Source organism: Osmerus mordax, chromosome 21 (genome assembly GCF_038355195.1).
Source record: "Osmerus mordax isolate fOsmMor3 chromosome 21, fOsmMor3.pri, whole genome shotgun sequence".
Classification (NCBI taxonomy): domain Eukaryota; kingdom Metazoa; phylum Chordata; class Actinopteri; order Osmeriformes; family Osmeridae; genus Osmerus; species Osmerus mordax.
The window spans coordinates 8623479-8647845 of NC_090070.1; the positions used below are offsets into that span (position 1 = coordinate 8623479).

The window sequence follows — 24367 nt, forward strand, 5'->3', positions numbered from 1 at the left end:
GAAGGAGGAAAAGGGACAGAAAGGTGGAGGGAAGGATGGAAGTTACGTAGGAAAACTGAAAGAGAGAGAGCAAGGGAGGGAGGGAGAGGCGCTGACGGAGAGATGGAAGGAGGGAGGGAGAGCTCAATAATGTGTTGTTAAGGGAGACGGGGTGAGAAAAGGGAGGGTGAAGAGTGACTGGTCTCTGTGCGATGCCTCACCCTGAGCTCGGGTCGCCGGTGCAGCCCAAAGGACACCAAGGCCCCCCCACCCCTCCATCTCCCTCCCTCTCCCCCCCCCCCCCCCCCCCCCCCCCCACCCCCCCCCCCCCCTCCCTCTCCCCTCCCCTCCCCTCCCCCCCCCCCCCCCCCCCCCCGCGGTCGACGTGAACCGAAAAAACCTTCTCACCAGCGCCGAGAGACGCTCCCCTTTGACCCCGACTCCCTCGCCTCCGCGCCCGCCTCTCCGACGAACGTTCCTCGCCAGGAGCCACTAACGAGTTGTCCAGAAAAGGTTTGTCATTGTCCCCCCACTCTCCCTCTACCTTCCTGTGATCTTCGCGCTCTTCGAGAAGAAAGGGCCCTACTCTGCCCGCTGTAATCATCCCTCACCACAATGAGCAGAAAGATTGTCCGACTCTCGCCCTCCTCCCTGGGCTGTGGGTGGGGGAGACCTTCATAAAGAAGGAAGGAAGGAGAGAGGGAGGGAGAGAGGAGAGACAGGGGGAGTAAGGAGAAATACAGTGTGGCAGTGTTGTTTGGTCAACCTAATTGGTAACTAAAGAGGGTGTGTGTATGAGAGAGAGAGAGAGGTAGGATGAGAGAGGTAGGGGAGAGAGAGAGAGGAGAGAGAGAGAGAGTGACAGGCATTCCCTGCTTATACATCCTTCTCTCTACCCTTGGATGGGAAGTGAAAAGAAAACAGATTAGCAGCCTCGAGTGATTGCTTTCTCCTCTCCGGAGGAAAAACTCCCCTCCCCTCCCCCTCCTCGCTGACAGACCCCCTCGTTCGCCCTCCCCTCTCCCTCCCCTGCCTGGTCTCCACCGAAAACGCAGACAACGGCTCCAAAATCGACACTCGGCTCGTTCCCTGAGCATGAATGACGTTTTTTCCACATCGTGTTCCGTGTCGCACGGGGGGCAGAGACAATGTGTCTTTTAGAGACACAGGAGTTCCAATTCCACCGCCCAGCAGTCTGGACGGCACCTCTCGGCGGTCGTGTTCCGGGTGCCCCCTGTCACCACGCCGGTGCTTTATACCGCCGCCGTGGCTGCTGAGCGACGCTCGCGCCCCCTTCTAATCGACGGCGGCCTGGCTGGCGGGGCGGGGCTGTCAGACAGCCGGTGTGAGCTGACGCCTCGCGGGCCCCTCGTTCATCACGCTTGCCGCTCCCCGCCGCAAATTAGCCTCCCCGCCGCAATCCCCTGCCTCGACCCGTGGCAGTTACCAAGCAAACGGGAGCATGTGGATGATGTCATTAAAAGGGACAAGGTACGGCTCGATCAGTAGAGACGGGGAGAGGAGGGGGGGTTCAGACGGATTTCAACGGGGCCTGGTGTTACCATGGATACGCGGTCACATCATCCCATAATAAGTCTAGCCTGGAAGGAAACACAATTGAACGATTCGGCGCGAGAACGAGGCATTACCCTAACCCTGACCCATCCATAAAATAAGGTCGGGGGAAGCGCATGACATTCTCGTACCTCAGAGGGCCTTTAGTCTGAGTACGCTATTGAGGTGCCTTCTGCACAGCCCAGTCACTAGCGACCAACAAACAACAAAGACATGCATCAACCAGATCGAATCGCGAAACCTACATACCAAACCGGAGCCAGTCCATCACCTGACTCCGAAGAGGGCAACGAGGATCCATCAATAACCAGGAACGAAGCGTCTCAAACCCACTCTTCTCATACATACAGTATCTGACACACACACACACAGTATCTGACACACACACACATCATGCCGCATGCACACACACACGCAGTCGCACACACACAGCCAGACACACAGGTGTGCACGCATACAGTTCGGCCACATTCTTCCTCCAATCTGAGGGCTTCAACAACTACATCTCCCAGCTTCCTCTGTGCCTGCAGCCCTGGCCGTCGAGACACAGAGATAAAGAAGTGTCATGGAGGGGGGAGGGGGTGGGGGTGATGCCGCCAGGGGCTTTGACCAATGCTGCTTGGGAGCACTGGCAAACACGAGGAGTTTGACTGGAGCATTTATCATGGGAGAGAGCTGTAATGAACCGCTGTCTGAGTGTGTTGGTTTAGTCACAGGGGTGCTGGTGGCTGGTTGGCTGAGGCTCTAGGCTGCGGGGAGAACAGTTGGAGGAGAGGGCTACATGCTGAGGTTAGACAGGATAGAGAACTGAGAGGTGGGGGGAGAGAGAGAGAGGCAGGGAGAGAGAGAGAGATAGGGAGAGAGAGAGGGGCAGGGGGGAGAGAGAAAGGTAGGGAGAGAGAGAAGTAGGTGGAGAGAGAGAGAAGTAGGTGGAGAGAGAGAGAGGTAGGGAGAGAGAGAGGGGCAGGGGGAGAGAGAAAGGTAGGGAGAGAGAGAAGTAGGTGGAGAGAGAGAGAAGTAGGTGGAGAGAGAGAGAGGTAGGGGGAGAGAGAGAGGTAGGGGGAGAGAGAGAGAGGTAGGGGGAGGGAGAGAGAGAGGTAGGGGAGAGAGAGAGAGAGGTAGGAGAGAGAGAGGTAGGGGGAGAGAGAGAGGTAGGGGGAGAGAGAGAGAGAGGTAGGGGGAGGGAGAGAGAGAGGTAGGGGGAGAGAGAGAGAGGTAGAGGGAGAGAGAGGTAGGGGGAGAGAGGTAGGGAGAGAGAGAGTTAGGGGGAGAGAAAGGAAGAAGATAGGTGGAGACAGAAAGACAAAGAGAAGTGGAGAGTGAGAGACAGAGACAGGTGGAGAGAGAGAGAGAAAGAGAAATCAAAAGAAGCCCAGTGTTGCCACTGGGGCGGAGACAGTGGTGATGTGGGGAATCCATGCTGAGATCTGGCGGCCCACATTGCGCTCCTCTAGCAAGTGTGCAAATAAACACTCTTACCCCCCATTGCGGGTTACACAAACAGCACACGCAAAGGGAGCACTCACACACACACACTCACATCCCAACACTTGAGAAAGCCTGAGAAAGCCTCATGGCAGGACAATAAATCCCAATGCGCACCGAATGTACACTGGATGCAACTAGACACAATGCACATTGTCTTTGCCAAACACACACCACGCACAAAAGAGTAGAAAAGGAGAAAGGCGAGGTGATGGAGTGTCCATGTCGCCCAGGCGTGGGGCACGGTCAGGTCAGCGCCGAGACAAAGCAACGAGGCCGTAACCTCCTTCCCAGAAACACCCACATTACAGAATGTACCCCCCCCCCCCCTCGCACACACACACACACACACTCCTTCCACATAAAAAACAACCTTTTACAAGCACCCTCGTTTAGGAGCGTCGGGTGAGACGAGGGGACAAAAAGAAGTGAGAAACATTTGTTTTCACGGGGGCTGCTGTTGGCTGTCTCTGTCCCCCATTCACGGTCCCTCTTTCTGGGGCTCGCCCTACGGTGACCCTGTCTCTCCTGGGGGGGGGGGGGGGGGGCTGGGTCCTTTCACCCTGGAGATTTATGGTCTTTGATGGAGGGGAAATGGACCCAGGGCTTGGGTGCACAAGAGGGGGGCCTGATTTAATTTCTACAAATCTCTGGACAGAGGGCCGGGATTGATATTGGAAGAGGGGGGTTGGGGGGGGGGGGGTGGTCGTCTGAGATATTTTCTAGGCTGACATCTGGGGGTGAGGTGGAAGCCTTCAGCTGTCGGTGGGACTCAACACCGCCCCCCGTTGGGCGGCTCCGGGGGGAGGTTCCGAACGCACCTCGAGCACTGTAAGCGGACAGTGGGGAGCCGACCCCGCCTGCGTTCCCCGGCTTTTGGGGTTCCCTACGGGCGCCCCTCCTTCTCTACCGCAGCACAAAGGCATCCTGGGTCTTTCTGTGCTGTTCTGTTGTAGCTGTGCGACCTGCCAATCACCCTGCTTTTAATAATCCTATTTCCATAATCCTAAGGGGTCAGGGACTATGCACAACACCCCCCCCCACACACGTCGAGAGAAACTTCTAGAAAGCCTGTCCAAGTCTTTAGCGGAGCTGGGTGGATATTCCCCTCTGAGACTCTAACAGAGATATAATGATGTAGTACAGAAGGGTGGCAGACACGGCTGTTGGCTAGCAACATGAGCTTTATCGCCTTCGCCAATCTGCTTCCACCGAAACCCCAAGAAACCCTGTAGGAGTCCAAGAAACCGTCAAGATGGCCGTTATTCCCGTGCCAAAATATCTTACTTTAACCACTGAAACATTTTGAGGAGAGTTGGTATTTGAAAGACGGGGGCCTATTTCACACTCTCACATCCCCACCACATGTATACTGGGGATCCCTCCAGCATCAGGCAGTCCATTCATTACATTTACATTTAGTCATTTAGCAGACGCTCCTATCCAGAGCGACTTACAGTAAGTACAGGCAGATTTCCCCCGAGGCAAGTAGGGTGAAGTGCCTTGCTCCAAGGACACAACGTCATTTTTCACAGCCGGAAATCGAACCGGCAACCTTCTGATTAACAGCCCGATTCCCTAACCGCTCAGCCATCTGACCCCTGGTTCCTCAAAGAAGAAATAAGGAAGCCTGTTCTGATGATTCCAGCCACAGGTAAAAAACGTCATTCCATCTGCAAAGAGGGTGTGAATTAAACTCATTTTGGCAGGCCTTCCCCAAGAGGCGAGCATGCAAATCATTCTGACACTTGGAAGGAAACACCTTGACAGGCTCCTTGATGAGGGTGCTACAAATCACGCCCTTCGTGTCAACCAGACAAGAATGCTTCGATGGAGAGGGGAGGGGCCTTGGCGGGTTCAGCCGGGCCTAGATTGAACACCGTGACGCAGGCATGGGAACAGACACTCAGCGAATCCTGCCGGCTGGCCTCCGTAGTGATGCCATGCGTAAGACGAGACATGCCCCAGACTGACAGCACCGTCACTCACCTTGGGCACCCGCGGGGTGGCCATGGTGACGGCACCCAAAAAACGGGGCTTCCAGCATGAATCGGGCATCGACAACAACAATTCCCCACAGCGTAGTCCAAAGCAGCATTGCTGTCGCACAGGGCTATAGGTGACGTCCCTACCAGTACAGTGCATGTTCAGCAACCTCACAACTCAAACTGCACAGGGAGCGACCCGTTTTCTCCTGCGGAGTGTAAATTGATTTCTCACGTGCTACGCGAAGGTGTGAAAACGGCAGCGTGGCAGTGCATGACTGCGGTCTCTGCGCTCGTCGTGCTGTGGCCCGCCACGCAACAAAACGGCGTCACCGAATCAGAATGCGGAAGACGCGCGGGAGAGGGAAAATGAGATTCTGCTCTCTGTCCGAACTTTGCAATAATCTCGGCTTTGCGTGGGCGGCCGCGCGAACAGCGCGGAAGTTAATTACCTTGGACTGGCGCGGCTCTGCCTTTATTTAATCTAAACTGCAGATGCACTTTACTTCGACAGCCCTCTCCGGGGAGGAGGGAAACAAGGAGACGGCGACAAGGAGGTTTAACGCACACGCCTCTTCACAGTCTGGCACACACGCAGTTCGGAGCGCACCGCGGCGATTCGCGGCGTAGCGAATGAACCGCGCGTTGGCTTTCTGTGCGACTTCGGCACGGCTGCGACATCGGCCAGAGGTTTTGTGGGGTTTTCCTTTGCACACAATCTCAATGGACCATCTGTTTGACCGTAAAGACTAAGCTGTGCTCCGGAGGGGAAGGTGGACTGGGGAGTTTGGATAGAGGTCGCCGAGCTGTAAAGGGCTCTGGTGCAGTGTGACAGGTGTATTGTGGCTGTGTCAACAGTCCACCTGCCAGGCTTCTGGATGAACCTGTAAGGCCAGTGGAGCCAGAATGCGTGTGTGTGTGTGTGTGTTTTATCATCTTTTCCAGCATTTCAGAGACTTTTGAAATAAAATTTAAAAAAAGGAGGAGAAAATGAGCAACAGACTGATACAAAAGTCATCCCCCCCCCCCCCCCCCCTCCGACAAACACACAAAAATGCACCCCAGGCATTTCAGAAGAGGTCCTTTCCAGAGAGGGAGCAAGAAAGAGGAAGAGAGAGAGGGGAAGAGAGAGAGTTAAACTCCCACATCAGCATTGTTGTAACCATAACCTGTGGGAAGGTATCCCAGTTTCAGCCATGGGGAGTGAATGGACCGGGCCGGCTTTGATCGGCCTGAATGACGAGCTGAAACAGGAGGCCGGAAACTGTTGAATGCCGGCCGCTCTCAAGTCGAGCTAAATCTTGATCGGTATGTCAAGGGGTATGCTAAGAGTTGCGCCCGCGTTCACAAGAGGCTATGCTGGACACGTTCAACGGCTTAGGAGCCACGCACACACACACAGAAGCTCACATCCTTTTGGGTTTGCGCGCAGGAGAACGAGGGTGTGGGTGGGAGAGGAGAGTTTGTCAGTGAGCGCGTGTGATCATTAGGAAGTGTAATGTACTTTATACTGTCTAATATGTGCTTTCCTGTTATGTGAGCTGTGAGTAAGAGCAGACCTTGTAGTCACACTGACACGAGGGCCTGAACTGGCAGCTGGTAGGTGTACACACACACGCACACACACACACGCACGCACACACACGCACACACACGCACTCGCACACACACGCTCCCAAGAGTGCGGCCGACTGGCATCGATTCAACTGGGCTGACCTCTCCGAACAGATTAACATATCAAAGCCAGACGCGCAGAAACATATGTAAGCGCTTGCATAAACCACAGACACGCACCCGAAAATAAAAGACAGAAGAAGAAAAAAATAAATAAATGCAGAGATGGAAAAATGAAGAAAAAAAACGGCCAACCGCAGCACGTTCCACGTGCAGGAGGGGGCGCGAGTCCTTCGGCCGGCGAGAGCTCCTCCTCGGCTCCTTCCCCTCACAGGAAATCTCCGACTGCTTCCTTTACGAGTTAACACACCCGGCAGCCAATTACCACTCGCGAGGCGCCACATCTTCCCCTTTGCATCGGCAGATCGACGGGGGGGACGGGGGGGGGGCTATTTTTACCTTGACGTAAGGCCGGGGCTGTTTTCACACTCTTGTCGACTGAAGCTCTTCCTTTCATTAAGGGAAGCTATTTAGGGGCTGTGGCAAGACGCCGCAGCAGAAAGATGCCCACTGATTATATTTCTCAATGAGGAAACTTAAAGGCGCACTCCGTGTTTATTTATTTTTGGAGGGACAGGAAACGAGGTCGTTGAATAGTTACCTCCCAAGCTCGAATGGGGTTTGTATGCAAAAAGGTCTTGGGATATCGAGTGCCCATTAGCTGCAAAAAGCCATTGTGCCGAGAGGGGGATTTGTGAAGAGAGGACGGTGAGGCGAGGGCCGCGTCAGAGGGGGGACGCATGGTGCACATCGCTCTCCCAGCCTCCTCATTGGCTTAACCAAGGAGGTGGCAGTTACCTGTCTCTCCTTGACCACTCACGGTGGAGTGCCATTCAAAAGGGGCGGCGGCGTCGAGAGGGTGGCAGCTGTGCCACGGAAGGGCCGAGACAAAAGGGAGGCCGGAGACGCCGGCTGCTCCGGTGACGGAAGCTCCTCTCTCTCTCTCGTTAACGAGCTCGCTGAAGCGCAGCACAAATACGGACGCGTCACATGTTGCCTCCAGGAACAGGTGGGCCGCCCGCAACCAGCCGGACACCCGCCCCCCCCGCTTCGTCTCGATTGGCCGTTGAACCGGGGAGAACGAAGCCGTGAAGCAGCGACGATAACCGCTGTGCGGCGGTGTGACCCCGCGTCAGTGTTTTCACCGTGACTGACCCTACCAGAAAGCAGATCGATAGGCCACAGCGCACGAGTAGCTAAACAAATAAATTAGCGAAGGAAAGTCCTAATCCCTTGCTTGTGGTAGGCCCCCGTAATAGGATTGCGGTTGGAACTACTGTATGAACGTGAATCGCCTGACTCGAGACGCGTGCCTTGGGGCATGTTAGCCGGTCAATCCGGGGGGGGGGGGGGGGGGGGGCCACGTTACACCACGGTAGCATGTCAACACAATGGGTGCAGTGTGTCGGCGCACACACACGCACACATAGCTGCTCCGTAAAAGGATCAAAGTGGAGGTGTGGTGTGCAGGGATTGGGTGGCCATCGGTCGAAGAAAGGTCATCGTTTCGGGGTACACGGTCCCCATTGTGGCCAGGCCATTCACACACAAGAAGCTTTTACCCAGCATGTCTGTCATTGGAACCCAAATATCCATACAGTCCAGTGGCAGCTAACATAGTCCATCACTACCATTTTAATTACCAGTGGAAGGATTCATGTTTGACCAGCAGGGCGAAAACCAGAGCCTCAGTGTGTGTGCGTGTGAGTGTGTGTTCTGTCTCCTATAACAGTCTAGCTGGTGCTTTGTCTCAATATGCCACTCACCCCCAACACCCGAGAACCACAAGCTCCTTCTCCTGGTGACCAATGACTCAGGCAAAGTGAAGTAAGACAAGGAATATCCTGTATAGCATTTCTAATGCAGCCTTTTACATAGTGCTAAAAAGTAACCCAATACAAAATCTCCTGGGTCACCTTCCACGTGAAGGAGAAAAGCCATCAGCTAGTCTGTCTCCCTAACTTATATAAATAGCACGCTCGTATTGAAGTACTTTTCATACTTAATTTCTCCAATTTTGTCAAAATAATGGCGACTTTTCTTTTGAGCCGGCGTTGATTAGAGTGCGGTGGGGGGAGCGAGATCCCGTTTCTAAGCGGGATGCTTTTTGTTGAAGGATCCAAGCAATTATCTTTGATTAGACTAGTGGGCCTGTCCTCCAGTAGAACTGCGTGCCATGCAGCTGCTATTCTCTTGATGGGATGTCTGCTTCATTAGGTCTATATATATATATGTGTGCGTGTGTGTGTGTGTGTGTGTGAACCCGTGTTCATGCATGCATGCATGGGACACTGTGTGTGTGTGTGTTGTACGTGCACGTAAGCGTGTTCGGTCATCCAGTAACGTTTTGAAAGAGATGGGCAACAGCGACACAAATTAAAGCGTTTGAGGTTTATGGTCCGTCTCCGCGCTGGGGCAGAAGCACTTCCACTGCAACCGAATCCTCTCCTGAGACAGCGAGGACAGGGCACAGGCACACGGCACCTTGATTAAAGCAGCGCTCCTGAGGAGAGGCAGCACACATATGGGCGTTCTAAACAAGCAGCACCAGATAGGCAGCCTGTGCTCCGAAATGACACAGCAGGGTTGCCAGATTTGTTATCTGTTATCCCCCCCCCCACCACCTCTTCATATTTCCAACCGCAACCATTCTAATCAATCTCAACGAAGGCATCTCGTCCGTGAAATCGCGAAGACATCTATCTTAAGGTAAGCAATGCGATAGTGTCACGTCGCTGAGCCTTTTTACTTTGGAAGTAGAACTTTGAAGCTCGGTTTTGTCCTCGAAACTCCTCATTTCGGGTCAAAGCTCCATCATTTCTCTTCCACAGTCTCCACTGTGGGGACCCTGGAGGTCACCCCCTTCCAGTGTTTGACAAATGGAGCAGGTCATTCAGGGGTGGCAGGGGGGGGAGAGAATAAAAGGAGTGAAAGGGTGTTTGTGGCTGCCAGACCGGCCAACGACCTCACAATTTGGAAAGACCAACAGCCCCCCCCCACCCCCCTTGTCTGAAGGCCACTTGAGGAAATTCAAAGCAGTGCACTGAGAGGCCTACTTAATGCCTGACCACAATGAGTATGTCCCCCCCACCCTGTCCCATAATCCCCTGGGTCCCCCCCCCCCCCCCCCCAGTTACCCCTGGTCTCCCTCGAGTCTGAAAAGCAAGTCTGACACGAGCCTGACTTGCCTCTGCCCCCCCCACCTCTATCCCCTTCCCTAACCACCACACACCCTTCCAAACACACCCACACTGTCCCCACCCCCCTAGCCCCACACCACTAAACAGCCTTTGCCCGCCCTTCCATGGAGTAGGGAGTAGGGCTGAGTGGGGGGCCTGGGGTCCAGGCAGGCAGGTGCTGGGGCAGCCCCAGAGAGCGTGTGGTGGTGGGGGTGGGGGCTCCGATTGCCGTCTGGCAGCCTCCACCGGCTGGGCCTGTCGGCCCCTCTGCTTTCTCCCCTATGGCAGCTCCCCTGACGGGGGGGCGGGCGGATAGGATGGTGATTGTAACTGGGATTATGTATCGCTCTAATTGCATTTGCACGGGTCAGTGTCAGGGGCAACACAGCCAGAACCCGCTCTCTCCTTCCTTCTCACTCATTCCACAGGGGCAAGCGAAGGCCGCGCTCTTCGCTCACCTCAAAAAAAAGTTCGAACTTTCTGGCAAGGGTGGGAACTGAGGCTCACTTGTTACCGAACACAGTCTGGCAACCGTCCCTCCCAGCATTAGTTATTAAACCACTTCACAACACAAAAAATGAGAGTCGTTAGCTCGCCCCCTTTCACACAGAGATGACAACCTCCACACGTTAAACTCACAAGCGCACATGCAAAATGGGTCCTGTGGGGACGGTAGAGTACATACCTTGTCAAACAGAGACTTCCATTGCTGGGACAGGGAAAGAGAAACAGAGGGAGGGAAGGCGTGAGAGAGAGAAAGAGAGAGGGCTGTCAAGAAAGACGACAATAGAGAAAGGTGCCACTTATAGGACACAAGGCACAGCTGCCTGGGAGATGAGCAGATGCCATGTGTGGGCCGTCATTACCTGAATGAATCTACAGTAATCATGCACCGCAAGCATCAATTATACAGCAGCCAAGCAATATGGTACAGCTAGTTGTCTGGGGATGCGTATCATGGACACATGGGGTCAATTTCCTTCTAGGGCAGGTCATTCAAGAATCTAAGCAAGGCTAGACATGTTTAACGGAAAGTAAACAGTACATCTATAAAGCTATTAAGACGTGAAGCAAAGGCAAATACAGCCCAAATGGCTGAGCCGCAGAAAGACAAAACGAAAACGGATAGAAGGATGACAGGAGAGAGATGAGATCCAGATTGTTCTTACGTCTTCGGGGGCAACGGGAAGGACGTCTGTACTTTCCAACACCTCGATCTCTTCTCCCTCCGCGTTTGCCGCCACCGCGGGAGAGGAGTTCACCGGCACATCCCGAGCCTTGTTCGGCATCGTAGGGCTGCCCCTCTCAATCCACGAAGCGAACAAATTATATCCAAATCGAAAACGACTCGTAAATATCCATTATCGGTTCTTATAGCCAATGTTCGACCATATCCATACTCCCTAAATTTCAATATAGCCTAACCTAAATGTTAGCAGCCTGTTATTCACACTGATTTTCAGTCCAACGTCATTAGCCTGTCTTAATAACTATCAAGAGACTAAGAGCAACATAAATGCATAGGTCTTCTTGCGATCCGGAAAATTGAGAAAGTTGAGTGCCAAGTGAATGATGCCAAGCGTCCGTCGAGTGCGCATCAGCGTCTCTAAACTACATTGATGAAGCGAGAAACGAAGTTCTCATTTTCCATACAGTCCACGAACAAACCTAGCCTACTCTTGTGCTTGTCCGTGACAGATATACAGTGTTGTCACACGAACAGGCTGGAGTCCAAGTTTCTACACTTGTCCTTGTGTCACCTGAAAATTAAACGCATTGTAAGAACATGGCAACATTGGCTTGAAGACAAATTACCCTAACTTCATACAAATCCCAATGTAATATCATAGGCTACTACATAAGTCGTCGTATACAGTAGCGTAACACTCGCAAGGCTCCATCAGCGATACAATGTCCTATATAGACTACATATAACACTAGCCTGTGTTTATATTTGTGGTCGGGGACCATGGGAAAGTCATTCAAGTGTACATTTTCGGTGCGTCATTGTAGCCTACCGCTCCGTTGTTCACCGCAGCGACGCTCGGCCAGCTGCCCAACTACACTGTTTCTCAGCAGCCTCGGGGAACACACCGACTCCGCGGAGTTGGAGAGCGTCCAGGAGGCACTCGGACAGAGCTAGAGCTATAACCGGCTGCTGGCTTCGGCTCCGTTCCACTGCCGCATGCGAGCCTCCGGGCGCAGAGAGAGAGAGAAAGAGAGACAGAGATATGGGGCTTTATTTGGACGCAAGATGAGAACACCACCCACTCACATCAACTGAAGGTCTCGAGGAACCCCTGTTCTCCCTTCACCAGCTGGCTCTTGCTTAGGGGTTCGCGCGTTCACAGGAAGACAGCAAAGCGCGCGTGTGAGTCAAAAGGGTGAGCTTGGCCCTAACGTGAATTCAAAAACGAAATCGATATAACATTCTGTCAGTTGCATAACTAAAGCCTAATTTTGACTGACTTAAGTGTTGCTACTCCATTCCACAAAAGACAAACGTAATACCCATCTTCAAAGCAAACAATACACATAAAGACATAGCCTACTGTATTGGGTTCCTAGACTTATTGAAATAAACAAATTCAGCCTGTAACTGGATTGTGCTAGTGAAAAATGCCCCACAGCCTGTAAATTCCAGGTTAGTTGAAGGACCATAAACACTACCCTTCAGGTCTGGCGTAACAATCAGCCAAATGAGGTACCTCACCCAGCCATTAGACCACCAAACACTTCAAACAAACCAAGTCTTGAAGTTCCAGTGGCCTATGGGGAACCAGGCTTGTATGTAGGTTTGTTTGAAGGCTTTATCTACCAGACTAAATATCACTACTTGTGAGTACTTGGCATTACCATGGAAACAACATATGGACATGTGTTATTTTTAACATCTGACACCTTCAGAGGACTTTTACATGTTTTGATAACGACAGTATTCAAGGTTTAACACTGAAATACTATTGTGCATTTCTCAACCGACATCGAATAACAATCAAAAAAGGTTCCCTTCAACCCTGCCCTTTCCACTTTCAGCTGTGGTTCAACTGGCACAACTAGCAGAGTTTCAAATGGTACAGCTTGGCTCAGTTCAGCTTCGTCCTATATTTGTCTTGGTTGTTGACTTCTCCAGTCTAGCCCTTCTGAGAAGTCAGACATCAAGTGAGGTCATCAAGGCAGTCACTGACTCAAAAGGAGACCCCATCGCCAGAAAGCCCTTCACACTTTCGGCCGCGGTGAGAGAGGGAGAGGAGAGTGCAGTGAACGTCCAATTAAAAAAGAAAGAAAAAAAAACGCCAACTGACAGTGCATTTCACACAATCCAACTTTCACAGGTCAGCTGCTGGTGTTGGGTTAGAGAGGTGCAACACAGCCTGCAGAACTAGAGAGAGAATACCCAGCGATAACACCGGCGCTGTGAAGGAGTCGCTAGCATCTCTGAATATCATACCAAAGGGAGGGAGGATTAGCTGGTGGGCAGGTAAGGCACACATGACCTGTCTCTCACACGCACACACGGAAGCATAACTAACACTCACACTAACCTCAGTGGCTAGACAGGGCAGTTTCATTCGGCGGATTGTTGGTGCGTCTCAGATCAGTTGAGCTGCTCATTATCTGTCAGGGTGAGACAGACTCTGGATATGTCATTAGGCAGCTCACCAGAGAGTCTGTGAGGTCTGTGATGCAAGCAAGGGGCGGCATTGGTATTCACTGCTCGTCGTGGAAAGGTTGCCATGGTCTAGCCGACACGTGAGAGAATTCAGGTCCTTATTAAAAAATGATTTGTGAAGTCAAACACAAGTGTCTTACAAATGTGGTGGTTACTTGACCACATTTGTAAGGCCTTAGTGTTTTACATTTATTCACTTAGCAGACGCTTTTATCCAAAGCGACTTCAAGAGAGAGCTTTACAAAAGTGCATAGGTCACTGATCATAACAACGAGATAGCCCCAAAACGTTGCGGGTATCCAAACATGAAGCATTCTTTGTGAAAAGCAAATAAGTGCCAATAGGTGCCAATGGGAAGAACCATAAGAGCATGTAGTTAAACAAGTTACAAATTAAACGACATGAACCTCAAAAGTGCAAGTGTACTTGTAGAAAAATCAGAGATCAACCAACCAACCAAGGCTGGTGCTCGTCCGATACTAACATGTCTAACAGACTGCTGCTAGGTGACCTATTTCCCTGACCTGCACAGCACAGAACAAAAGGCAATCTTTAGGTGGTGAGATCCTACGAATATGTCGGAAAATTCGCATTTCAGTCCATTTCGCCTCTGAACTATATTTTAACAAACAAGCGCTGGTGGAATTGTGTCATCTTATTCTCAATTCTTATTAGCTGCTCAACACTGCTACTGTGTGCCCACGGATGGCACTGCAGGAGATACAAGTGCCTCTACCTCATTCTGAAGTCCTTACATCGCTGGCTTACTGCACACATGAGGAAGAGTAGGCACATGACCTCACAGTGGACTCAACCATCCGATATTCCCTTTTGTCAAATCACGTAGCACAACAATATCACATAGCATTCGAATTCTTACAAAAAGAAATGTATCCGGACACAGTATTATCATGGTTATTTATTATAAACATTTGGAAAGGCGAAGGTGATAAAAATAACTATGCTAGTAGTCTGGGAGAAGTGGGATGGGTTACTTAACAATCGTATTATTGGAATGAGTAGTATTGACAGGGCTGTTGAAATGACATCATACGATTTTAAACGGGGAAACGTTTGGGAGCATGCAGTTCTGCAGTTCTGACTGTACAGCAACTAGCCACACACACACGATCCAGACTAGAAAGCACTGGGAGACAGGGCAGCAGCGGAGTCTATGCTGAGGGTTAAGATGCTGAAAGATTTCATTGCACAAATGACCAATGTTCTCTGAAGAAATGTAGGCTTGTTCGGATATTAAAATAAACAAGTGTGCAACCATGCTTCTCTCTGTTCATGAAAGGCAATCTAAAGGCCATTTTCAATGTCAGGACTAAGAGGGCTCCCGAAACTGTGTTCATTTAAGAAACCTTATTTTAAGCCATTGAATTAAAACGATAGTACTTTGCATTCCATGTTGTGACATTGCCATTGTCAGACCGTTATAGCTTATGTTGGACATTTTGCCAGAAATAATACAAGTGGATATATACAGACTGTTAACAAGTTGTTCAGTCACATCTCAAGCAGTTATTTATGTATACTGGTTCCATTGCATAATTCTAGTTACTACACTTAAGTTTATCATTTCAATTGACAGGCAACCAAAAATAGCTTCATTACACAAGATAGCAGGATTCGTCAGCCGTTCTCCTTACATTTTCAATATAAATATAAATATATGATCTATATTTTATCATTGACACCAACAAAAAAGAGCAATTGCCATACATTACCACAGGTAGAAAAATTAAATAAATGGTTATTTGCATCCCCACCCTCATGGGGGAAATATATTTCATGGTATTTTTGAACGTATTGCAAATGACAGGAGCTAGAGAGGAGGAAGGAGAGGAGGGTTGAGGAGGGTGGGGATCACCGGTGTTTGAGCAGGGCTCTGTACATGGCCAAGCCTAGGATGGCGAACACAGTGGCGCCCACACTCGCTCTCAGCCAGAAGGTGGAGGTCTTCAGGTCTGCCTGCGTCATATGTCTGAGAGAGTGAGAGAGAGTGTGAGAGAGAGAGTGAGAAAGAGAAAGAGAGAGTGAGAGAAAGAAAGAAGTCGAAGAGACTCAACTCAGTAATGCTTTTAAATAACCCCCCTCTGAAAGCCAGATAAAGAGACGAGCACTCGAACACAAGTAGAAGGAATGTAATATCCACTGGGTCAACTCTAAATAGGGTCTGATGTTACAATGACTAAGGATGACGAGGCAAAAAAGACAAAGTCTGTTAAGACACAGAAGGTGCAACTGTGCAGGAATGAAGACCTGAGATATGAGAAAACAAGCCATGAAGCATGAGAACAGAAAAAGGGAACAACAGTGAATGGGGTATGACATTGCAGAAACAGAGAGGACAAGGACAGGAAACAATATCCACTTGACCAGGGTGACCAAGGGACTGAGGTGGAAGAAGGGATGAACGAGTGCAGAGCAACCTTGAGGATGAACACCCCGAGAAAGAGAAAGCGAGAAAGGAAAAAAATAATAATCACGTTTTGCGTTGCAACGGCGAATGGCGAAATGAAAGAAAGGTGAGGAAACGGGCGAAGGTTAGTCAGAGAATGAACTGAAAAGAAAGAAAGAAATGAAAAGGCAAGGAAGGAGAAAGAGAAGAGAACCTGCTGAACACGGCCGTGTAGAGCTTGGCCTTCACCGACTGCACCAGCTCCGAGTTGAGGAAGTTCTGGCACAGGCAGAAGGTGCACCTGTTACACGTGCACATGCAGCGCAGGCGCGCGTGACTGAGGAGAGAGAGAGACACATCCGTGCACACACACACACACACAAAGTAGGTGAACAACACACACGCAATCACGCACAGAAAGAAGAGGAAGTCAAACACACAATCCTCCACCACCAAAAAGTGTGTTTGAGAGTCCTGGAGCCGGCAACCATATCATCCAATAGTAACCCACAGAAGATTAGACAGGCATGGAACGTTGAGAAAAGTCACATGGTCTTACACATGGTCCTCCTAAAGCAGAGACAGGCGTAACCAGGAAGCGTCTCCACCCTTATCTTCCAAACTGCTTCCCAGTCAGGGGTAGAGCTACTCTGCTAATGGCCACTTTACTCAATGAGGCAGATACGCGGGCATCTCGTGGAATCTAGGAATGCAGCTAGAAGAGGCACTGCTTCAAAAGGCTAAACCGTAGGTCCATCCACATGCAAGGAACGCTTTATGGAGATACATTGAATGAGAATGCCGACCGTTCCCTGTTGAGTAAGATGGTAATAGTTTCTTTCTTTCTATGTGGGGAAAATAAACGATCCAGAACTAAAATGCGAGGAGGAATCAAATAAAAACGATGCTAGATTAAATGTGTGCATCTGTCAGTGCTGTCCCGTGTGTGTGTGTGTGTGTGTGTGTGAGTGTGTGTGTGTGTGTGTGTGTAAGAGGAGGATTAGAACTGATCTGAATCCATGCTTATGTAACCGTGTGAGGTTTCCTGTGATGTTTGTTGTTATCCTAACAGCAGGAGAGGAGCCACAAGCATACCCAGTACAAGCCGTGTGAACGTGCACTGTCCTCGCCACGACACAAAACCAACGCAGCATAAGTAACTTCGATACAAATGGCAATAAAATTCATCTCGGGGATCTAGAAAGTTCCATCTAGCCATCTGTCTTCTAGGAGTGTAAGGTGAAATCAAATGCTCTGAAACCGAGTGAGAAACTAACATAAGAGGGAGCTGACAGGAAGTGGTTCGAAGCTTCACGCTGCAGCGGCTAAGCGCTTTCGGTTTGGGAGAGCGGGAGAGATCAAGAGAGGATTACAGGCTTGAGGTAGACTTGAGAACGGACTTTGGACTTGGGGGAGTTGTCCCGCGGGGGGTTTGAGGACTCGGGTACTCACGGGTGCATGGCCATGGTGGTGAGTTTGATGTAGATGTCCTTGCTGGGCGCTGCCGCCTCGACGCAGGTGAAGGACTGGGGAGGGGGCATCTTGTGCTTGCGGCAGAACTCCAGCGGCGTGCAGCCGTACAGCTGCCTGGTCTCCTGCAGGTCGGACTTGGCTGCTAGCATCATGCACGGGGTCTTGCTGTCCATGAAGTATTGCTGTGTGTGTGTGGGGGGGGGGGGGTATGATAATATGATTTGCAGTATATATATATATATCAGTGATGACAAGGAAGTACAGCAGTGATCTGAAAGGCCTAAACCAATGAGCAGGCACTGGACTCGCACCTTGAAGACTTTGGCGCAGTACTCAAACGAGTGTGGGTTGCTGGAGTCGTAGACCAGACACACAATGTCACAGGTTAGCTCGGCGTCCGACAGGAAGTCAAAGTCTGGGAAGACCTCGTGGAGCTGAGGGAGGGAGGGAGGGAGAGGGGGGGAGAGAGAGAGAGAGAGACAGAGAGAGAGAGAGAGAGAGAGAGAGAGAGAGAGAGAGAAAGCGAGAGAAAGCGAGAGAAAGCGAGAGAAAGCGAGAGAAAGAAAACGAAAGGAGAAAAACTAGATGTCAGCGGAGACACAGCGAGGAAAGAAACACCCCAATCATGTTGTGACCAGCTGAGGGCTCACCAGCAGGTATTTCTCCTGTCCGTACACATAGGTTGTGCTAATAGCATAGTAGGATCTGTGTTCCTCTTTAACCGTGTTTTGCTGCTGAGAAGAAAAAGAAAAAAAGAAGTGAAAACACATACTTTGACTAACCGTGCACCGCAAAACACAGTTCCAATTCCTAACATAACAAAAAATAACTGCTGCTGAAGATGTGCACTTGAGGTGTTTCTTCAGGTATTTCAGCACGGTCTCGTAGCGATGTCACCACAGTGAGTCTCACCAGGAGGTTTCTCCCCAGAAAGGCTTGGAGGAAGCCAGTCTTGCCACTGCCGCTGCCCCCGAACACGTTGCAGCGGAACACGCTTCGCTGGGTCTGCCTCTTCTGCAGGTCGATCTTCTTGTCCCTCGTCACTGGATGGACCGGTGGACAGAGATGGACAGCAAAGGATTTAGCCCACGTTGCTACGGGAGACTGGCCTCGGATTGTAATTAACCCCGTTAATCACCTGTGATGCCGGCAGCCTGGGACTCTTGCTCGGAGACGATGGAGTAACCAAGGTAACCCAGGTACTCGAGGCACCTCTGGACATCCAGGTACGTGGTCAACCTTGACAGAGGGTACACACACACACAGAAAGAGGTGAGCAACACATCAGCATGTAACACACATCCTAGTAAAAAAGGGCATCGCAGGGACAATTGTGCAACAGCAATCCTGTGGTAAAAACCCAGTTAATGTTCAAAGTATCTGAACACAACACATGACCGAGCACCATTTGGTTTCGCTGTACACCTTTAAATCAATGGCGTTGGTCTGCACGTGTCTGACTGAGGTTTGGGAATGTTGCCGTACTCACGTCCACTGGGAGAGGTAGCCCTGGTAGGTGATCCAGCCCTGGTCGCTGGTGGACACTGTGTTGTTGACGTCAGGACCCCAAGGCATGTAGGGAAACACGTCAAACAGGTCCTTCAGCTCATCAGGGGACAGTGCGCAGTCCCGGTCCTGGACCAGAGGTAAACATACCACTGATTAATGGTAAATAAGATGGATTATTAACTCTCATACAAAGAAACAGGTTCGAACCCAAGACTGCCTACTTGTGGTAGGCCTACGGTTCTAAAACGCGATGTGTGGCTCTCCAGTGAAACTTAAGCCAAAGCAATTATTAGCCACCAAACAGTCAAGAACGACCCGCACTCAGATGTGAACTGCACAGTTCTTTCGAGAAGCATCACCCCACCTTGTCATGCTTGTCAAAGACACTCTGGAGGAAGAGGTAGGCGTTGTGGTTGAGCTCCGTGGTGCAGTCCGGAGGGATTTTCAACCTGAGACAAACACAAACCCCCCCCCCCCCCCCCGGTCAGATGGAGAACATCGGAGATTACTGGAACGAGCCGTATTCAATTACAGCTTTCTTAATACACGCTCTGCAGGGGGCAAGAGGGATTTCTGGGTAATTGAGGTTAGCTCCGACAGGGAGATGAGGGAGGGGTTGGAAGTTAATCCTTATCGCAAGTTAATGTATCGGATTTACAGTGAGGTGAAGGTGCCATTGCTGCTGTCCTATTGTTATAATGGACCCAGTTTACATCTGGTTAACTGGTTTATGGGCTTGAATGGCCTTATTGGCTATTATTATCTTCCAGGAATAGATGAACGGCAGTTTGTGATGTGATCGAAAGGGACAAGGCAAAGTAACTGGTACAGATATAGGACAGATATAAACAGCAGACAAACAAAGAGGAAGAGACTGTGTGGGGGTGTAGATTCTACTCACTCTGTGTTGTGTGTGTGTGTGTGTGTGTGTGTGTGCTCACGGAGGGAACAGGTAGTCCTGATGGAGATCCAGGTCGTCGTCGTAGCCGAACCTCCTGAGCACGGTCCAGGTGGTCTCGTGTCTCCCCCTCTGGATGAAGAGCGTGTGCAGGAACAGGAAACCTGGAGGAAGGCGCAGCCAACCGGGCGTGTGAGGCGTGCAGGCGTGTGTCTGTGCATGGACGAGCATGGGGTGGGACCGGGGTCTAAACCTTTCAGCGTGAGTCCGTTGTCGCACACTCCGTCTCGGACGTTCTTCCTCACCACGTTCTTCACGTCCTCCAGGGCCTGATGAGCCAGCGGAGCGTTGAAGCACGTCCTCTGAAAAACACACAAACGTACACACACACACACGGTTCAACAAAAGCACTTTCGCTTTGTTTTGATTTCTCGGCACCAGCCTCACCTGGAAGAAGTTGAGTTCATTATCATTTAGGCTGCCATCGTTGTCCAGGTCTGACACTTTAAAGATGCGCGTCAGGGCTTTCACACAGGGTGGTTTCATCTGAGGAAAGGACACACCAGTTAAGAGTCTCACACACACCATCCATAAGCCAAGTGGAGGCTTCAGGTCTTTATGGGGGTTTGGTAGTAGAAAATGTCCTTACCTCTTTCTCCTCAGGACAGTACAAGGGGCCAGTAGGGTGCAAGACGGCTTTTTGGGCGTAGTAAAAAAGCTCAGAGATGTTCTTCAAGTTCTTGGCTGAACACTAAAGATACAGAATGGAGAAAATAGTATATTGTTTATTTTAGTCACCAACCACCAGAACTGCTTGGTAATACCTTATCCAACAGAAATACGTTTATACTAAATCAACGATTAAGTTCATACTAGAACAGTAAACATATCTCTGTATGCTCAACTCCCGTTGGGAAGTCTGTTTAGAAAAGACCTAGCCTTTCATTTGACTTCTGCTGTGTGTGCCAGAAGAGTGACAGTTGTTTTCATTAGCACGTGTGCTATATCTGTAGCTGTTGGCAAGCTAGCGTTCACCCCGTCTGGCAGGTTAACCTGGCAGTGAAAGGTCGTGTCGTGTCTGAATTAGTAAACAGGCAGGGTGTGTAAAGTACCGAATCAGACTGAGGGGGATTAGCCAGGTTCATTAACCAGTCCGACTAAACATGGATCCCGGAGGGCAGAAAGTTAGCGCTCGGTGTGTCTGAATCAAGAGATGGATGGACACAGCAGACCATAATAGACCAGCGACTCTCTACCTGACGGACCAGACAGGACACTTATCCTCTGGTTCCACTTAGACAGAAGGCCAATACCAGACCAGGGTTTCTCAGCTAAGCGCATGATTGACACATGGTTATTTCCATTTCAGGAAAAGCACAGGCTTAGTAATGCTGAAGGTTACACTCATTGACAAGGTATCCCAGAGTGGTCACCATAAAGGCTTTATCTTAGGCTAGCAAGGCCAACCAGTCCGGTATGTCGGTAGCTGTGTGGTAAAACTCAAAGGCAGAGATGACATCAAGAAACCGCAAGGTCGTCTAGGATTCACTCTAAACTCAACGGATATATCAACTAGTAACCTTTCTAAGCTCGGGTTTTGATATACCAATGGCAGACAAACACAGTCCGAGCCTTTTTTGTGCTCAACAGAGAGCATTTAATTGCGCCCCCATAAACTTCTATAGATTTTCATTTTATTGCTTGGCTGTATGACTCATTACTGTCCTGCTAACACTAGCCGCACAGTGTTCCCTCCCAAGCTACATTGAGACATCATGTTAAGACCTGATCACAAGACACGCTCTAGACAGCAGGGTGTATATATGAATACTCGGTATCAGCAGTAGAGTTGAGTCACATCTCTGTACGGATGCAGTCGTAGTGGGAGTCAGGTGGCTGAGCGGTGAGGGAACCGGGCTAGTAATCTGAAGGTTGCCAGTTCGATTCCCGTTCGATTCCCAGTTCGATTCCCGTCCGTGCCAAATGACGTTGTGTCCTTGGGCAAGGCACTTCACCCTACTTGCCTCGGGGGGAATGTCCCTGTACTTACTGTAAGTCGCTCTGGATAAGAGCATCTGCTAAATGACTAAATGTAAATGTAGTGGTGTTGTTGAGTTCCCACCTCCACGCAGGTCTCTATCTCTGTGTACTCGTTCATGATGGGCAGGATGGTCTCCATGCTGCTGTGTTCAACCAGGTCCGACTTGTTCCCCACCAGGATCAGAGGAACCCTGTTGGGGGAGAACCACAGAATGGAACAGTGTTTGCTTGGTCTCTCCGAAAAGCACATTGCGCTGCATTATCACGATTTGTATTCTGGGATTGTGGAAACTGAACACAATGCTGCCTTGGTTAGATAACGCACCTGCTGTCCTTGTCTGTGTTGTCAAGAATGAGCGGGATCCAATGGCTGGTAACCTAAAGAGAAGATGACGCAAAGTAAATTCAAGATGGGGATGTGCAAGATAGGGCCTAATGCAAAAGAAAGTTTCTCAACAAATGAACAATATCGCTACATCTACATTCAGTTAACAGGAAATGAAGGTTTGTTATGACTATGAGCTTCAATAAGCTCTGCGGGCCCTGCTCACCTTCTCAATTGAACTCTTGTTGTTGACTGAGTACACAATGCAAATCACATTTGCCTGTGCAGAGAAGAGAATCATCCATTAGTATGTCTACCACTTGGCTCAGCTGTTATTTCGTGGGACAGACCAAAGTAATCAATATTTAAGACCATAGTTATCAATAACTCATCTCACCTTGGATATCTCTTGAAAGAGTTGCTCGTCTGTTTGCTCTGCCTCTGGATAAACAAAACATGAAACAAATCAGCATCAGGATAACAAAACTACAACTACAACAAAACAGGGAATCCAAAATCAATGAAAAGCATGTTATTTCTCAAGCAGAAAATAAAGACATGGGAAATGTAGTCTACTGGGAGCAGGCAGCACCTGAGTAGTCTACTATGTGTGTGGGAACTCTCTCTGGGGTGACATCTGCAGGTATGGTGATCTCCTCAGCCCGATATGGAACCTGTGCAAAGACGACAAGCAGCCACATCGATTTTCATTTTAAGGGGGTGTATTCATAAATCAGGCATGTTTTTTTAAATTGTTTTTTAAATTGTTTTTTTTATCATATTGCCTGATTCATATTCAGAAAAAGTCTATACTATATATTTATTGGTACTGATAACAATCAAACAAACAAGAATGCATGAAGGTTTCTCTCACCACATCTGGAAACTCCTCGCTGACCAGAGACATGATCAGGGAAGTCTTCCCTACTTTGGCTGTGAGAGAGAGAGAGAGAGAGAGAGAGAGAGAGAGAGAGAGAGAGAGAGAGAGAGAGAGAGAGAGAGAGAGAGATCCATTCAAATCCTCAAAATCTCTTTTTCATATTAACACAGAGTATTCCCTGTGGAATGTATAAGACTATTGCAAAGATCAAGTGATGTGGTACACATATGTAGCAAGTCCATACCATTTACAAGCATTGGGTGTGACATTAATCATAGCTACTTTGTTAATTTCAACTGTCTCTCAAACCCCCTTTAACCTACAGAATAGTGTGGTGATACATTGGCTCCACTTCTGCGTGAGCCCGCTTACTAGATAAATCACTCTTGGACTTGCTGAGGTGGCTGCATTGGGCATGCTTTTGAAAAGCCATAGGAAATGTAAGCCAAACTGATGATAAACATTACGAAAACAACAACTGTCCCATTTTTATATCAGTGAAACAGTGTGGTTAGTAGGTCAGCACGTTTCATAACGCTGCATTTCCTAACAATGTGAGTGACGCAAGAGTATGTAGATGCACACCTGAAACAGACTTCTGTTTGTCATTTTAATTTGGCTACACTACAGGCAACTGTAACCACCTAGCGAACTCCAGTAGACTAAGCAAATTGTTTGGCTACGGTATACCTATAAATATACTGGATGAACAAGGTGGTTTGTGCAAAAACATTTCACAAAGTACGGCACTATACCTGAGATCATCAACATCACGCAACCTTATGGAGGCTGTACTGGTAGGCTAGCTAGCTAGCAAGCTAACGTTAGCACTCAAATTGTACCGTTAGCACGCATATTGCAGAGGTTTACAGTAATACAACACCATTCGATCATGTCACTTACGCTCTCCCACTAGTAATATCCTGACGTCCTTGCGCATCTTCTCCGCTGTCAAAGACTAAATCTGTAAATACGTTGGTGAATAACATTTATGCGCTCATGTGCGCTCGACAGAATGACAGCCCGAGACGATGGATCCCCATGGCCTGGTTTACGTTCGCATGGCAGAAAATATGGGGGCAATCCTATGCGCAATTCAATTCCAAAATTAGAAGCTGTGCAGGGTTGTTTGCTAGCAAAAATAGGCTACTACTATTCAGCCGGCTTGCTACTGCAGCTGGGGATGCTGTATGGCGCTGTCTCACATTGCGAGATCAAGCTTCAGTACACTGATTTGCCCGCACACAAACTTGTATGTTACAACACACAGTATCAGCGCTCTAGC

The 24367-nt window shown here is 49.7% G+C and overlaps 2 protein-coding genes across 4 annotated transcripts in view; both read right to left on the reverse strand.

Moving 5' to 3' along the window:
• The window catches only part of rhbdl3 (rhomboid, veinlet-like 3 (Drosophila)), a 33374-nt gene extending 19907 nt beyond the window's left edge, over positions 1-13467 (reverse strand). Inside the window, exons 1-4 of one of the 2 annotated variants that reach the window (XM_067259283.1) lie at positions 13423-13467; positions 11896-12070; positions 11047-11637; positions 10563-10586 (exon numbers count right to left, since the gene is read on the reverse strand). In XM_067259283.1, the coding sequence (XP_067115384.1) occupies positions 10563-10586; positions 11047-11166 (144 nt within the window). In that variant the 5' untranslated portion in view covers positions 11167-11637; positions 11896-12070; positions 13423-13467. The remainder of the gene's footprint in view (positions 1-10562; positions 10587-11046; positions 11638-11895; positions 12071-13422) is intronic. The other variant, XM_067259284.1, reaches the window with a different exon arrangement.
• A 1001-nt stretch (positions 13468-14468) lies between these two features.
• On the reverse strand, positions 14469-24299 carry rhot1b (ras homolog family member T1). Of its 2 annotated transcripts, XM_067259328.1 has the most exons (20): positions 23986-24299; positions 23077-23135; positions 22795-22876; positions 22600-22643; positions 22429-22482; positions 22203-22255; positions 21960-22068; positions 20487-20588; positions 20285-20383; positions 20091-20199; positions 19881-20001; positions 19304-19388; positions 18920-19065; positions 18569-18669; positions 18343-18473; positions 18081-18164; positions 17742-17864; positions 17410-17612; positions 16172-16294; positions 14469-15540 (listed from the first exon to the last, which is right to left on the reverse strand). In XM_067259328.1, exons 1-20 carry the CDS (start codon positions 24020-24022, stop codon positions 15423-15425), a joined length of 1983 nt encoding a protein of 660 aa, XP_067115429.1. In that variant the 5' UTR covers positions 24023-24299; the 3' UTR covers positions 14469-15422. The 2 variants fall into 2 exon arrangements, with proteins under 2 accessions (XP_067115429.1, XP_067115430.1); XM_067259329.1 differs by lacking the exon at positions 16172-16294.
• Between the last annotated feature and the right edge of the window lie 68 nt (positions 24300-24367).

What these genes read in the sequence shown, in the direction of transcription:
- rhot1b (XM_067259328.1), bottom strand. Translation starts at nt 24,022, where the DNA reads ATGCGCAAGGACGTCAGGATATTACTAGTGGGAGAGC. An exon ending in TCTTTGACAAGCATGACAAG is followed by an intron (nt 19,066 to 19,303) that starts GTGGGGTGATGC and finishes CCTCTGGTCCAG; the next exon opens with GACCGGGACTGCGCACTGTC. An exon ending in GGCTACCTCTCCCAGTGGAC is followed by an intron (nt 18,670 to 18,919) that starts GTGAGTACGGCA and finishes CCCTCTGTCAAG; the next exon opens with GTTGACCACGTACCTGGATG.